The following is a 15,515-nucleotide window of genomic DNA, read 5'->3' on the forward strand; positions in this document are numbered from 1 at the left end:
GGGTCTCAATCTGAAGCACCACAGAACTTCTTAAATCCACAGGGGGCTGCAAACTGCATTTATTTACATGAGCATCATTTTCCTTGGAAATTTTTAAGGGAGTGAGAATGAGGTTAAGAAGCTTTTAGTCAATGATGCTGCTCTGCTGAGCAAAATTAAGTACAAGATCATGGATCAAAACCTCTGGTGTCATCTGTAACACAGATGATTTTACACTTCATAGAATTTCTAGATCCTACATGCAAGTTTTAATTTAGCATAGTAAAACTTCATGTATAGTGCTTTAGATTAAGCAATATCCAGAATTTATTACAATGTGGCTGGGTCTTTTTGGTTTGCAAAGATAATACCTATGCACTTCTATTTTGATCCTTATAATATTTTACTTAGGATTAATAAAAAAAAAACTGTACATATTAAGAATAATAAATAGAAACAGAACTCATTGCCAGCATGAGCCAGAGTTTATTGTTAAATTACTTATGCAGTTTCTAAGGAGAAAATCTTTGCTTGGAGATGTGCCTGAGTGCTGCTGAAATCAGATACTATGGTTTCAATTTCCTTCCGGTGATCTCTTTTCAGTATTTCCAGTTCTTTTTTATGCTTGATATTGAGATCTTCTACCAGTAGCCTTTCATTGGTATTAAAATATGTCTGAATTCTCAGGTTTCAATATTAGTTTATTATCATTGATCAAAGCATGCAGTTTTGAGGAGTTTTATTGACTGCAAAGGTAGTTAACTGGGCAAAGATGTGGCTTCTGCCTACAGATTTGATTGACATTTTGGTTGCAATCTGAGAAGAAATATTTGAACACTGAGGAAGAGAAAAATTATTTTGAAAAGTACTTGACCTTCACCCTTCAGGAAATTCAAGGTCCATTCCATATAATGGTGCTATTGATATTCTGTCTAGGGTTAGTGTGTATATCAATCTTAATGATAAAACATGACAACAAAGTACCATAGAAACTTATTTGTATTAAGCAAAATCATGTTGAAATATCTGAGATTTTAACATGAGGCTCTCATGATATATTTCACTACATCATGACACCAGAAACATTTAATACTGCCTATTGTCATCCTAAAAAAAAAAAAAAAAAAAACTAAAAAAAAGCTAAGAAAAAAATCTAGTTTCTCCCCTTGAAATTAGAGCACAGCCATGGAAGTTACTAATTTGGCACTTAGCATAAAATAAGCAGCAGAAGAATAAGTGTAAAAAAGGGAGAAGGATCCCTTGAAATGAATATTCAGGAGTAGAATATTATCCTTCAGAAAACCCATTTGGGGACTTGTTCTCTCTTCCCATAAAAACATCTTTGTCTGCTCTTATCCTCATCCTCGTAAAAGCTTTCTGTACTGGAGGTGGAATTCACACAATTCAAGAGAATGGAAAGAGGAATTATAACTTCAAGCAGATTATGGGTTTCACTTACTTGGCAAGAGTAGGACTAGTAATTTTAAGTAATTTGTTATAAAAATTTGTCACATACAAGTAACAAGCCCTATCAGCTGTCAAATCAGAAAAGAAACTGGCATAAGACAGGGTTGTTAAAAGCAAAAATAGCAATTACTTATATGCACCAATTTATCTATTCCCCTACACAAATTATTAGTCTGGCAAAAACAAAACAAGAGCTGCAAGTTAGTTTTTCAAGTCTTCCATGGGTTAATTTCAGAGGAGCCTGTATCAGAGGCCCGGGTCCACTCCAGTGTTTTGTTCCTACCTCCAGTTATTTGAAGGATTTCTCCTTATATAATTTCCATTAATGCTTCCTTCCCAAATGCTTACTGTAGTAGAGCTACACCATTCATTCCCTGTAAAGAAAATCCTCCAGCCCAGCAGCCTTAGCATTTGGGGCCTTTTAGACCTCAGCGCTGACATGTGAATAATTCTTCTCTTCATGAACAGAGGCTCTAAATTCCTTCAAGGTAGCTTGAGGGCATTAATGAAACTCTCTGGTTTGCAATTCTCTCTATTGATCTCGCTTCAAAAGCTTGAAATGAAATTCACTTTGAAGTAACTCTCCAAAGAGTGCAATGGCAAAAAAAAAAGTTACTCATTCTTTAAATATCAACTGGCTGCTAGACAGGAATGGAATTACTCTGGCCACTCTGACAGTCTGCAGAGAGACATTCTATCCATTGAGTGTTTTTTTCTGGACTATATGTGCCACAATTTTAAAGATTCCTTTAAGGGCACACTCTTCAGAAATCCTTTTATATATACAGCTTGGGTAGTTAGGGGCATACATTCTACACCACTGCAAAAATGAATTGAAAGATACCCACACACCAGATCCCTCAAGTCTCCCTGCAAAGAGAATGTGTTAAGAATGTTCATCCAGAAATTTCAAAGGATTCAACACCCATACAAATGCAGTGGGCAGTGAACCCAGTCTTGCCTCCTTTGTAAGTCATGCCAGGGGAGGTTTAGGTTGGACAGTAGAAAGAATTTCTTCAAAGGAAGGTGATTAGATATTGGAATGGGCTGCCCAGACGTGTTTAAGGAAAGACTGGACGTGGCACCCAGTGCCATGGTCTAGTTGACATGGTGATGTTTGGTCACAGGCTGGACTCAATGATCTCAGAGGTCTTTTCCAACCTAACTCATCCTGGGATTCTGCACTTTTTCTGAACAGAAATGGGAAGACCCATTTGCAGCACGTGTGCTGAACCTCTGGCTACACTAAGACATGGTTTACCTTCTACAAGATGGCCAAGTCACCTTGCCCCTCCTGTGTCCTGACAGCCTCTCACAGCACCAGGCTCACCATCAGCCCAGAAGCACTGCCAGTATCCACTGGCACTGCCCTTACTTCCCCTGTGCAAATCTGGCTGCTACAGCCAAAGCAAACTCTTACAGGGAATATATGGCATTCTCAAGTGTCTCCTTTGGAATTAACTGTCCATTGGTTTCAGCTACAGAGTATGTATAAAAACCTGATATTTATTCTCAGAGACTTCTATATTCTTTTTAATAGCTCTTTGGTGAGTTTGGGATTTATGTCTTCCAGTGCCTTTGAAAGGCTGACATTATGCACATTTTCTCAGGTCACTCCTGGGGGTATACACTAGACATACTTTTCTGTAACATATAATGAACAATTAGTTCAAATGCATCTATTATGGCTGGAGGAAAATTTGAAATGAACTACTGCTTTTGCAAAATTCCTTGCTTCTAAAATTAGTACTTTAGGAAGGACAGATTCTGACATGCATCACACTTAGGACACCACTCTCTCTGGCATAATTATTGAATCTCTACATAGCACTGTCAAGTGTGAATTCAAGGCAAACCTTCTATGCTGTTTATCTCTATCCTGAAGCTGTGCAGCTTCTTGCTTCTGTGACTCCAACTCAGCACTGAGCAGCTCCATTGTGTCCTTCAAAAGTAAATTCTCTCTCTTGAGTTCAGAAATTTCACTCTGACATTTTTCCAGTTCATCGCGAAGAGATCTGATCTGGCTTTGGCTACTTCCTTCCTAAGAAAAAGGCCAAATTTAGTTATTCACAGCCTCTTATTTTTAATGTTAACATCTTCCTGGATTTGTGCGCATTGCATTTTTGTGATCTGATTTTTCAATTATATGTGCCATGCTACATATATGCAAGACAAGATCAGGGATCAAAAGTTCCTGAATATACTCTACAGTCTCCACAGAATTTATTTTATTGTAACATTCATTCATTTACTTCTTTTGCAGATTCTGATCTTTAATTGGAAAGAAAAAGCCTGCCCACAGGGAAAACAATTATAAACATTTAAAGTGAGATGTAAAGGCAGAAAACCCATTGCATTTCTGGAAGAGGCTGTATACTTTCATTACGACTGGGGAGAGAATTTGCTACTATTGCTTTTGCTAAACACAACATGGCAATGAAGTACAAACTGGTTCCTTGCCTGTTGCTTCTTCAGTGTCCTCACGCTCCTCAGCTCCATTTGTAGCTCTTCTATTTGCTTCTTTAGGTTTGTGCATGATGTCTGCTGCTCAGAGAGTTCCATCCTTAGAGATCCTAGTAACAATCAGACAGTCATTTATGCAGACAGAGGCCAGCTGGATGGGGAAGGCAGATACAGGGAATGTAGATGAAAACATTAATTCATTACACTTTGCTTTGCTCCTCAACTCCTTCCCCATTAAGCATAATGGCCTCCTATTACTGGAGAGGTAACTCAGCTGAGCAATAGTAAGGTCATATGGAGCTACCATCTGTGATATACTGCAAATTTAGGGTATATTAGGTACAAGTTTTTCAAGTACAAGAAGAAAAAAGTTTTTATCTCTGTTGTCTTCTACAATTTTTCTTGAAGAAGAGAATCTATCTATTCAAAGTATAAACTTTAGAGAGCAGGAAATCTTTCTAGCAAATTTTAATTACTGGTGGAAAAAAACCCAGAATAAAATTCAGTTTGTATGTAAAATACTTTCAAATTATTCTTTATTTAATTAAAAACATTTTATAGAGGAGCTTTAATAACCTGAAATTAAACCTGGAGATATTACACATCTTGCTAGTGCAGTGTTCTGTTTAGTTCTTAACAGTTTTGGGCACTTTTGAAACTGACTAAACAGCACATAGGGAGCAAATGATCTCTGCTGAACTCAATAGAGCAGACTTGAAGCACATATTAAAATTCATCTCAACATAGAAAAAGAAGAGTAAAGTCTATAAACTAATTATAATTTTGTAATCTAATATGCCTGATAATGCATACTTGAATGTTGTACACCATACTACTGTCTCAGCAACATTTTGCTGCTGACAATTGAGAGCTTGGTTAACAAAGAATATTAAGATTATATTGTTGAAATTACAGGGTATGACAAAAGAGATTAACAAAGATCTGAGTTCCCAGAAAATGGGAAAGAAAATGAATGGGATGAAAGTCAGTGGTTCTCAGCATATATATAATCAAGCAGTAGGAACTGTGCATGACATGAGACACTATACCTAGCAAGAGGGCTTGCTGCTTTTGTATTTGCTCAAGTTCATCATGTAATTCTTTTTTTGCTTTCTCTTCCAAGGTTTGTATTTCCAGCTTATGAGACTGATGTTGGATCTTGAAAGTCTCATTAAATTCCTTTTTCAAACGTTCTTCTGCCTCCTGTAAGGAAAAGTCCCCCGAAAAACAAAGTAGTTGGAGCCTGTTTATCAGCTTGTTGTTTTACTTGCAGTGCTAGAATGAATCTGGCCTTTCATTGTAGAACTTTAGAATTTTTGTAGAACTTTCATTTTCATCACCACTTTACAGGACATTTTATCAATGCAAGCATAAAAATGAGCTGAAGTTAAAAATTAACACTTAATAGGTACAAGATAAATTTTCAGTGTATCACCTCTTAGATTTGTTGAGCATGATGAAATAATAACAGTGATATTTTTGCACTACTTGACATTAGAAAGAAAGTTTTATTATTCATCATACAAAGGTCCCAGATTTGACCTGTTTGTCATTACTTATCACAGTGTGTCAGACAAAGGCATCTATCTTTCCTTGTATCACTCTTGGGTCATGCTTCCAGTATCATTAGAAGTACTGCTGGTACACTGCAAATGATGGAGCAGTTGCTCTGTAGCGGCTCTGAAAGCAAACTCCTGTCCTCAGTTTTATTCTTACCAACTCATTGTCTTCAGCTTGGTTTTGTCAAAACTGGAATTTTATTTGGAATATATAAACAAGATATTAAATTCTACTTAGGGTGTTTTTATTACCTATGTTTCATAGAGTCCTCTAAGCTGTGGAAACCAAGAGGGACATCTGAACTCCATGTCATAATCACATCTACCTTTTTGAAGTTGATTTTTTCTTGGACAGCAACAATCTTTAGAACTTCAGTATATTGCATTAACATTTTGCCACTGAAATCAATTCACTTGAACTTTTAAAAGCTTTGGCTATCCACTTACTGAATTGATTTCTTGAAGGTATATAAGGCAATACACATCACTATATGTGTCTATTAACTTAAGTATTTATGTATAAATTAATAATGGATGAAACATAATAAAACTGAGTCCTGTTATTAATACTCTCAGGAATTCCCTTGTATTTCTGAAGCAGGTGCACAGATAAAGGACCTTATATTCATTGCAGCCTAACTGTAGGATATATTTTATTCTCACTGTGGTCTAAGTTAAAATGTTAAAATTATTAAAAAACAAAACAAAAATCCCACAAACCACCAACCAACCCATCCCTCCCAGCCTGATGATGAGGAAGTTTCAAAATCCCAGAATAATTCATTATGTGCAACAATAGCAACCCATCATTAAGCTAATTGGAGGTAACTGAGTTTTGGCTCTCACTTAGATGGTTTACCCCATAAATATATATATATATATATATTTAACATTAGTATGTAGTAAACTGACCTTGAGTTCCTGATTCTTGCTTTTCTCCAACATTTTTAAGACTTTTTGATGTGATGCCTCCAACTGCAGTTTAACATTTTGGTTTTCTTTAATGGTGTTTTGAAGATCCTGCAAAAGCTTCTCTTTTTCTTTGTTGGACTGTAGATTATGTTTCTTCAGTGACTCCTTGAAATTATTTGCTTGTTGTTCTAATATTTGCTTCAGCTGAGCCACCTTCCAGAAAAGTAAGTCAGCAGGATAGGATTAATAGCTGCATTCACAATGGAGAGGAATTATGTAAAATTGAATGCATTTTATGAGCTTGTCTTGGTCTATGAAAAAATAGCAAGATGTTTGTTTTGTGCAAGGAGTCCTTTTTTCGGTGAAGAATGACAATCTTTTTGCATATACTGTCTGCTGCTGATCAAGAACATTTTAAAAACAAATCATCTTCATCTCATATGTGCAATCCACAGTTCAATTTGCACAATAATGTGGCACAAACCAGAAGGCAGGCCTAAGGCTCTGCTGAAGCTATCCAATAAAACTGATATATTTAATTTGAAACAGCACCTACCTTACCTGCCTCAGACTGAGTTTAAGTTCACTTAAGTTCTTAGCTTCTTGCATTGTGTCATCCAATGAAACCAATTTTCCAATTTTCCTGCTCAAGCTAGTGAAGAATAATTGCCAAATACTATTCATAATGAAAAACATTAAATGACTTTAATATATCTGTGTAAAGGGATCTCTCTGTGGCTTGGATACACTCCAAGAATAGGCAGATGCCAGAGCCACTTGCCAGCCATACTTTTGTTTCAAGATATGATGAAATTTTTTTTTATTACTTTTTAAAGAAATATGTGGTAAATCACAAGATTTAATCAAAGGTGCACTTTGGTTTTCTGGCTACAGGCAAAAAAACTTTGTCTTCACACCTATTGAACTCAAGCCAATATTTTCCTATGTAAAGAAAAGAAACACTGCAGTTTTTACGTACTGTAGTTCCTTATAAAACTAAACTTTGATGTGAAACACAATGCTGTGCAGTCCCTCCTATCAGCTGACACAATATGCATTAGCATCACTACACTGAAGCATGCATTTTTTTATGGGTTTCCTGAAAATAAAGGGACTGAAAATAATGTGCCAGAAACATAGGCTCTATATTTTATAATAGAAAAATCTGAATACATCTTAAGCAAATTAGTCATATAGGCAGGAAAGATTAATAGAGGCCTATATAAACTTAATTTGTGGTCACAATATTATAAACTTCCTCAACTCTTTAGAGACAATTATTTGCCCAAAGAACTTCTAATATGAAACAAAAGATCATACTAACTAGAAATAGGCTGAGCTGGGAACACAATGTAGTAAGAAATCAGATGGAAAAGTAGTTTTAAAACCATTATTTTTCAGTGATTAAAGGGAAAAGCCCTACAGAGGTGTATCAGGCATACAAACATGTTCTTTCTCATGAATCCTGGTGCTTCTAACATATTAGAAGTTAAGAGACAAACACTTCCATCCTATCAGGTTTCCTCCTCCTCTCTTGCAGTTAAAAAGGTTTTCAAATCCACCAGTGAAAATCCTTCTCTGGAAAGTTTTGCAGTGCCCAAGTATTTTTTTGCACTTCCTGACTTCTAAACAGATAGCCAGACCCTCAATTTGCTGAAGCTGATAAAGCAGTATTTAAGCCAATGAAACTCTGACAACTCACATCAGTCCAGAATCTATTTGGATGTTTTCATTACTATCAAAGCAGCAACACTCTGGGATTTTGTTTTATAATGTCCTCCTGCTGCAAAACAAAAGTTCTTGAAAAAACTGTAATTCCATTGCTAATTCACTTTTATCTACCAGAATTGCACAAAGTGATCTCAGAGATGCAAACATCACCTAACATAACATAAACAGTAATATGGCATAAAAATTAAAACCAAAATAAATTGTATTTTACTGGTTTTTAGGCTTATTTCAGAGTTGCTTCAATTAAGTTCACAGTAAACAATATTCCTAAACTTGTAGCAATTCCTGACCAGAGGAATTGCTGACTGTTCTTTGGTTGCTATTTGGTGCAATCTTCAAGATCCACAAAAACTCTGGGCATTGTACAAAGATGCATCCTGACAAGCTGATGTTTGCACTTCCATTTCATGCATCTTCTAATTCTAGAACAGAACAGAATCATAGAATATTCTGAGTTGGAAGGGACCCACAGGGGTCATAGAAGTCCAACTCCTGGCCCTGCACAGCCCCATACCCAGGAGTCACACCATGCTTGAGAGCATGGCACAAACACTCCTTGAATTGTCAGGTTTGATGCTGTGACCACTTCAGTGGAGAGCCTGTTCCAGTGCCCAACCACCCTCTAGGAGAAAAACCTATCTCTAATATCCAACCTAAACCTTCCCTGAGAGCTTCAGGCCATTCCCCTAGGTCTTGTCACTTGTCACCAGAGAGAAGAAATCAACGTCTGCCCCTCCTTTTCCCTCATAAGGAAGTTCTGGACTGCAATGAGGTCTCCCCTCAGTCTCCTCTTCTCCAGGCTGAACAGACCAAGTGACCTCAGCTGCTCTTCATACGGCTTTTCCTCAAGACCCTTCACCATCCCTGTAGCCATCCTTTGGACGCTTTCTAATAGCTTCATATTTTTCTTATATTGTGGCCCCAAGATCCTTTAACACATGCTGAAGAGATCCTGTAGTTCAAAACCAAGGAACTGGAGGGCCCTAATGAATTAGTATTCAACCCACACAGGATCTCACATCTTTCCTTCCAAATGACCATACAAATGCAAGTCTGATTTCTTTATCCATAAAAATCTTATTAATACAGCAATACTGCCACTTTGAAGTGCAACCCCAGAGAGATGAAATTATCATTCTTCTCTCTACTCTTCACAGTGCTCCAGCTATGTCAGGCCAACCAAAAACGGGTCTTAGGCAGCCAAGGAAGATATTTTTAGGTCTGAAATTGTATCCAGGTTAGAACTGGATTAGTAACAGCACATTGCCTAACCTTTGAGGCGGAAGCTCTGGGCTGAGCCATTGTGAAGGTTCCCAGATGGGAAACATGCCCTCAGTGAAACATAACATTATATAGTAAATGGTGCTTTCTTGGCTGTGAATATTCATGTACCTATAGCAGGAAACAATTACAAGCTGAAATGACTTCACTACCCTGGCAATAGTGCCAAGTAATTAGTTCAGAAAGTAACCTCTGGAGTAATCAAGAAAAATGCAAAATTTCTCTTCAAACGGAGCATTTGCTCCTTTTTGAGAACAGTCAGATTCTAAGACACAATAAAATGTTTTTTAGTGTGTCTGTTCATATTTACCATGGCTCTGTGAACATAAGGCATGCTATGTACTATTTTATATTATTTATGCTTATAGTGGCAATAATTTTCCACCACTCTTTAATTTACCATGATCTTGTGATGCAAGTGGATGAGCAGTTAGAAAACATAAGTTTCCTTCATATTTTACTGTCCTGAACATGTGATTTCAAGAAAAGTAATTTGATTACCCACAACCTGATTTTTTGCATCTGCAAAACCTGAGGAATAAACCTTTATGTCATAAACCTTTCATTCTGAATAGGCCAACATAGGTTGGATTGACCCAAAATTCTCTCAGAGAAGAATCTGTAGGAAACAGTGGCATGCAGAAAAGTGTAATGAAACTTAAAAACAGCCAGAAATTTCAGAACATTAAACTACACTTAAATTCTGTAATTGTAAGACTGGGAAATAGACAGACTGTCAGAATGTCACTGTTTGATAACAGAATGTATAAATATGTTTTAGAGGAGAAACGAAAAAGAAAAACCCATGCTGCACTCATAACTAGTACAGCTAGTGTAGCACAGATGGGAGAAAAACCAGGTGTGGTTTATGTGACCATAAATGAGCACAACCCATGGCCTGATTGCTGGAACATGCACACCAAGGCGTAGTAATGGCATGTGCGAAAGCGGAGCCAGTAAAGAGAGGACAATGTTTTGCTTAGCCTCCTCATGAGCCTATCTGTCCTTTCTCTGTCTTTAACCCCTCAGCAAGAGCTTATTATGGCCACTGAGAGGCTACAAATATCAACTGAAGAAAATCTAGGTCTTCATTTTTTGCAGAGTTGTTGCCATGCAAGCTCCCACTGAACTTCAGGGAAGTGAAACTGGCTAGAATCAGTGAAGATACATCTCTATGCATTAAAAAAAAAATCAGAAAGTTAACAGGAGTTGTAAGGAAGATTCTAATCTCACTTTGTCCTGTAAACAAACAAACAATCACAGTCACTCTACAACTCTCATACAGCCAAACTCCTCACCTTAGCACAGCTCCACAGAGTAATATATGAAATAAATAGGCTTGTCAAAATCTTCATAGATATTTGGAAGCTGTTATTTCTATCTGGAGTCCTTGCATATTTTATTGAGTGATAGTATTAAAATCTAATCCAGACTCTCTCAGATGGGACGAAACATGAAGAGACTTTTTATTACTGCATTACATTTATGCCTAGTTTACCTCCAGTGAAGAGTTTTGAAGTTTCCCAGTAAGAACTTCTTTCTCTTTCTCTAGTTGCTTTAGTTCACACTCAGATTTTCTTTTAAATTCATCTAGCTGTGTCTGGAGCTCCTAAAATTAAAAAAAATAAAAGAAGAAAAGACAAGAGCATGCAGTAGATGGGACAAAACAAGCAGCATGAAAAAGAAGACTCTTCTTCTACATTAACCTAGATAATACAGCAGTGTACACAATAGTACATGCTACTGTCAATTAATGTCAGTTGTGTTATTTAATTTAAAATATAGAAACCGTTTGGTTTGCTTCTTTCTAATATTACTGTGAGACAATACAGCTCACATTATCCTAATCTTCTACTGAAAGCTTCCCTAAGGTGTAAAACTACACCATGAAGAGTCAGACTGTTTTGCCTAGAGTGGTGCTAATCTTCAAAAAGAATTTAGTATGCAAGAGTCACTCACAAGACCTGAAAAACCGTAACTATACATTGGCCATATAAATAACAAGATGAGTAATGTGCAGTTAGTGGAAAGAGAATCAAAATGAAGCAATATCTGACAGCATCCATAAAGAAAATAATGGTGAGGAAGTAAAAAAAAAAAAAAAAATTAAAAAATGAGGAATATAAAATCACCATGTTTCTGGAAATAATTAAAAAATCAATGAGAGTATCAATTGCAAGACAGTGACCAAGAGCTTGTAGCAATTGTTTGTAGCAAGTGTTAGCAATTACTTGTTGTAGAAAGACTGAATGTGCAACTTCTAGAAACTTCTACAAATTCATTACTGTTGTTGCTCTTCCTATTTGTGCAAATTTGCTAACTCAAAAAACATTCTACAGTGTCTTCATGAACTGAAGGAAATAGAAAAAAAATAAACTACTTAACACCTCCCCCATCCTGTACAGCTCCTTCTCACACACCCCTGTGTAAAACCTAGGTAGCAATTAAAGGATGGAATTAAACAGATACATGAATATTGCAAGGGAGGAATTAGCTTTAGTTTTGCCTCTACAAAAATGAGCAGATATAAGTGTCTTTTTGATTAAAACGTGAAGATCAGGTGCAACATTCCCACTTCAACTCTGTCAACTGACTTTCTTCTCTGTATCTTAATTTTTCTATCTGGAAAAATAGATATAACACTTCCTTAACAGCTATTACAGGACTTAGTTGAATAAGAGGATATAAACAGCATCAATAATGAAAAAAATTGTAATTTTATTTGTTTTACTAACTCAATATTTCCTGATTAAATTAATATGATTATCTAAGAAGATATTATTATAAGCAATAATATTTATTGCCTATAAAAAACAAATGTCTACTAGTATGCCTTTGTTCTAAAGTATGAAGTGTTTGATACTTAAATTCAATCTGACTCGCATGAAGAGCTTCAGCCTGGCATAATTTTAAGAATACATGTACAAGCTAATAATAAGTAGAATACACTATATAAAAGGCAAAGCAATTTCCATGAGGCTTCACTAGTTTAACTATGTACCTTGAAGCATTGCATCTTCAGATACTGATCAAAAGTGAGCCATTTCACAAGCAGATAAAATAATTTACTCACCCGGGTTCAATTTTGAGAAATAAGATTGTATAAATGTATAAACTCCAGCAGTTTCATGGACATAAATTCTTTTGGCAAGATTAAACACAATTCCTGGTCTCCAAGACTGGGCAGGTACTATGAAGCTCCACATTTAGGGACAGCAGCTGCTTGCTTTTTAGGACTTCACAACTTGTCAGCAAGTGTTTAATTATTCTCAAGTAAACACTGCACTCAGAAAGTTATAGCAGTCTTAACTGCAGAAAATGGGTAGAAGTTCATTCTTAGCACCAAGAAGGGTCTAAAAACCACTTGACCAGTAGCCTTATTGTCCCATCCTACACACTGCTGAAATTAACCATCTTTTTCTGTCTAGCAGATCTTTGAAGAACACCAAAGTCCATTAGGAGTCAGAACCTAACTTCCTCCTTGGCTTATGCTCAAATTTGGCAAATCACAGACATGCACTGACTTGTGAGCTCCACTAATCATTAAAACATACGTTTCAAGGTTATCCTCCCTTTGAACAGAATTCAGCTCACGCTTAGGCTCCTACTGCACAAAAACATTAGAGACTGCAAATTTCCTAAAGCCAAAGGATTCAGTCACAGACAGCAGCTCTGATGAAAGTGAAATTCTCTGAAGAATCTCTTAAGTCAATTACTGCTAATGCATATCAACAACAAAAATAACAGCTTCCCCACTTAAAACACACTGAAAAAAGGTATTGCTCAGGTAAATTGTTTGGATCTACAAGAAGATGAGCCTTCTTTCTGACTAAAGTTAAATAGAGACACATATATATATATATGTATGTATTTATGTATGCATTGTAAATAGTTGCAATTTCACTGATAACACATGCACTCTGAATTAATTTACCAACATTTTGCATAAATTTATCTGGGTGTTTCACAGCAGCAATCCATGAAAATTTAACTTGGGAATTGGAACAACATCCACAATACAATCTTCTTCAGGAAGAATCTTCTATAAAACACTCCAACTGCCACATGCAAAAAATGCAAGGATAAGTATTGCTAAGAAGGCCATTTATCCCATCAAGGATAAATTCACCTGTCTTTGGAGCTTTTCACAGAAATAAATCAGTCTGACCTTTTTTTTTTCCTTTTTCTGATTTTTTTTCTGTAGCAAGAAAATCCTGGCATTTTATGTTAATTCAAAGCGCCTACAGTGAGCATAATTCAAATGATGTTGCTGTGACCAATAAGATTAAAACCAGATGAATTAAAGCATCTATAAATAGAAGAACATTCCTACCTTCTGCTTTTTTTTTTTTTCAGATTCCATGAAGTTTTAGACTGGCCTTATTTCCATTGTAGCCTTCATTACATGATCTATCATTCCTTTTAATGGCTATTCCTTCAGACAAATCTTTTCCTTATAGGACTGATGCTTGATTTTACAAAGAAAGTTCTCTCTTTTATTCATACCCTCCTTGTAAACAGCTACAGTTTCCACAGCCTATAAAACACACTAGAAATATTGTACAAAAAAAACCCAGGGTAGAACTCCGGGATCACAGTAGTCTATTTTGTAGTGAAAATGTTGTTTGGGTGGCAATACTCCATTGAAAAATATAAGCTTTATTTTAGTTAAAAATGTAGAACTGTTTGGATTCAGGATGGTAAGTCTCTTCTGAAGTCTAGGAATGATTTGGGGTTTTTTGCTGTTCTGGTTTGAGCGGGGTGTGTAACTCACTTCCAACCATGCAGGCTCCCTCAAGGACATCCTTAGTCCTGTGAAAAAGTAGAGTAGATGATTTGCTGACTGTGATGCCAAGTCTAATTTTCCTAAATGGTAGCTTAACAATAGTTAAAGAGAACTAAAAAGTGTAAAAAAGATTCAGGGCTGAACAGTTGCTTAAGGGGAGATATTGCACAGAGGGTACTCTCAGGATACACACATTCCTCATTTTACTGAGTTTATTCCTGCTATAATTTCTGCACAGCTTTTCAGAATAACTATTTTCTATATTTGAAAACAAATCAGTATTCCAGCTTGACCTCAGCAGAGAAAGTCTGCCTTAGACATTGCTCTCTTTAAGGCTTTGGTTACAGAAGCAGTTGAACACTACGCCCTGGTCTAGCCCAAGGACTCCTTTGCTGTCTTTGCAGGAGCTCAGGTATTTCAGGTTATGAACACAAGTCAGTGTTCCACTGAATGAGCTCAGGGATCTGGGAATCTTACAGGATTGACTCCTGTACAATAAAGCTATCAACTGTAAAAAAACCCTACATTGATTTCAGTACTTTTGGTATGCCATTATCTTTGAATATTTGAGAGCAAATCACCTGTTAAAGCTCTTGCACATCTTCAGAGTTGCTCTTTTTCTGACTCTCTTTGGTACAAGTAATTCGCTGCCGCTGCGTTATTTGATGTTTCAGTTCATCTACTTTTTAACAGCTTTGCTTTGGGAATTCAATACAGCTTCCATATCTTCTCTGGCACCAAAATTTACATATCAAGTAGCATAAAAAACTTGCAGAATTTCCAATATCAGTGACTACTAACATGGAAAATACTTTAGAATGACATTAATGAGCATCTTACCTGCTTTATGCAGGATTTCCTTTTCTTGATGTGAATTTCTCTCATTGACTACACTTAGACCTTCTTCCTCTTTTTTCACTATACATTTTGATCCCAGAATTTCTTGCTGTATTCGCTTAAGCTACACTTCCAAATCCTAAAATATGCATGACATTACTTTCACATTTATTACATGTGTAATTTTCTTGTAATAAGAAATAAATGGTCATTTTCTCTCTTGGTGTTCCATGATATAAATCACCTACAGAGCTGATTTAAATGCATTTTGTTTGCTCTTCTATACCCTTAAACTCTCTCTGCTGCCAGAATATTTGTGATGTGGAGCCCTTCCTTCACACATAGTTGGCATCATTGTAAAGTGAATACCCATCAATAGTTACCATCTAAAAGATGTCTGAGATTGTCCTAAACTTGAAGTAGGCTATACTTCTAATAATTTGAAAAATTACAACTTCTAATAATGACAACTTAAGCCAAAAGTTAATGAATATTAATTA

The 15,515-nt window shown here is 36.2% G+C and overlaps 1 protein-coding gene across 1 annotated transcript in view; it reads right to left on the reverse strand.

Annotated features, from left to right (window-relative positions):
• Positions 1-15,515, reverse strand: part of FAM184B (family with sequence similarity 184 member B) — a 35,927-nt gene that overhangs the window by 3,803 nt on the left and 16,609 nt on the right. Inside the window, exons 3-7 of the mRNA XM_030948303.1 lie at positions 10,891-11,001; positions 6,381-6,593; positions 4,959-5,112; positions 3,907-4,019; positions 3,303-3,487 (exon numbers count right to left, since the gene is read on the reverse strand). Of these exons, the coding sequence (XP_030804163.1) occupies positions 3,303-3,487; positions 3,907-4,019; positions 4,959-5,112; positions 6,381-6,593; positions 10,891-11,001 (776 nt within the window). The remainder of the gene's footprint in view (positions 1-3,302; positions 3,488-3,906; positions 4,020-4,958; positions 5,113-6,380; positions 6,594-10,890; positions 11,002-15,515) is intronic.

This window comes from Camarhynchus parvulus, chromosome 4 (genome assembly GCF_901933205.1).
Source record: "Camarhynchus parvulus chromosome 4, STF_HiC, whole genome shotgun sequence".
Taxonomy (NCBI): Eukaryota; Metazoa; Chordata; class Aves; order Passeriformes; family Thraupidae; genus Camarhynchus; species Camarhynchus parvulus.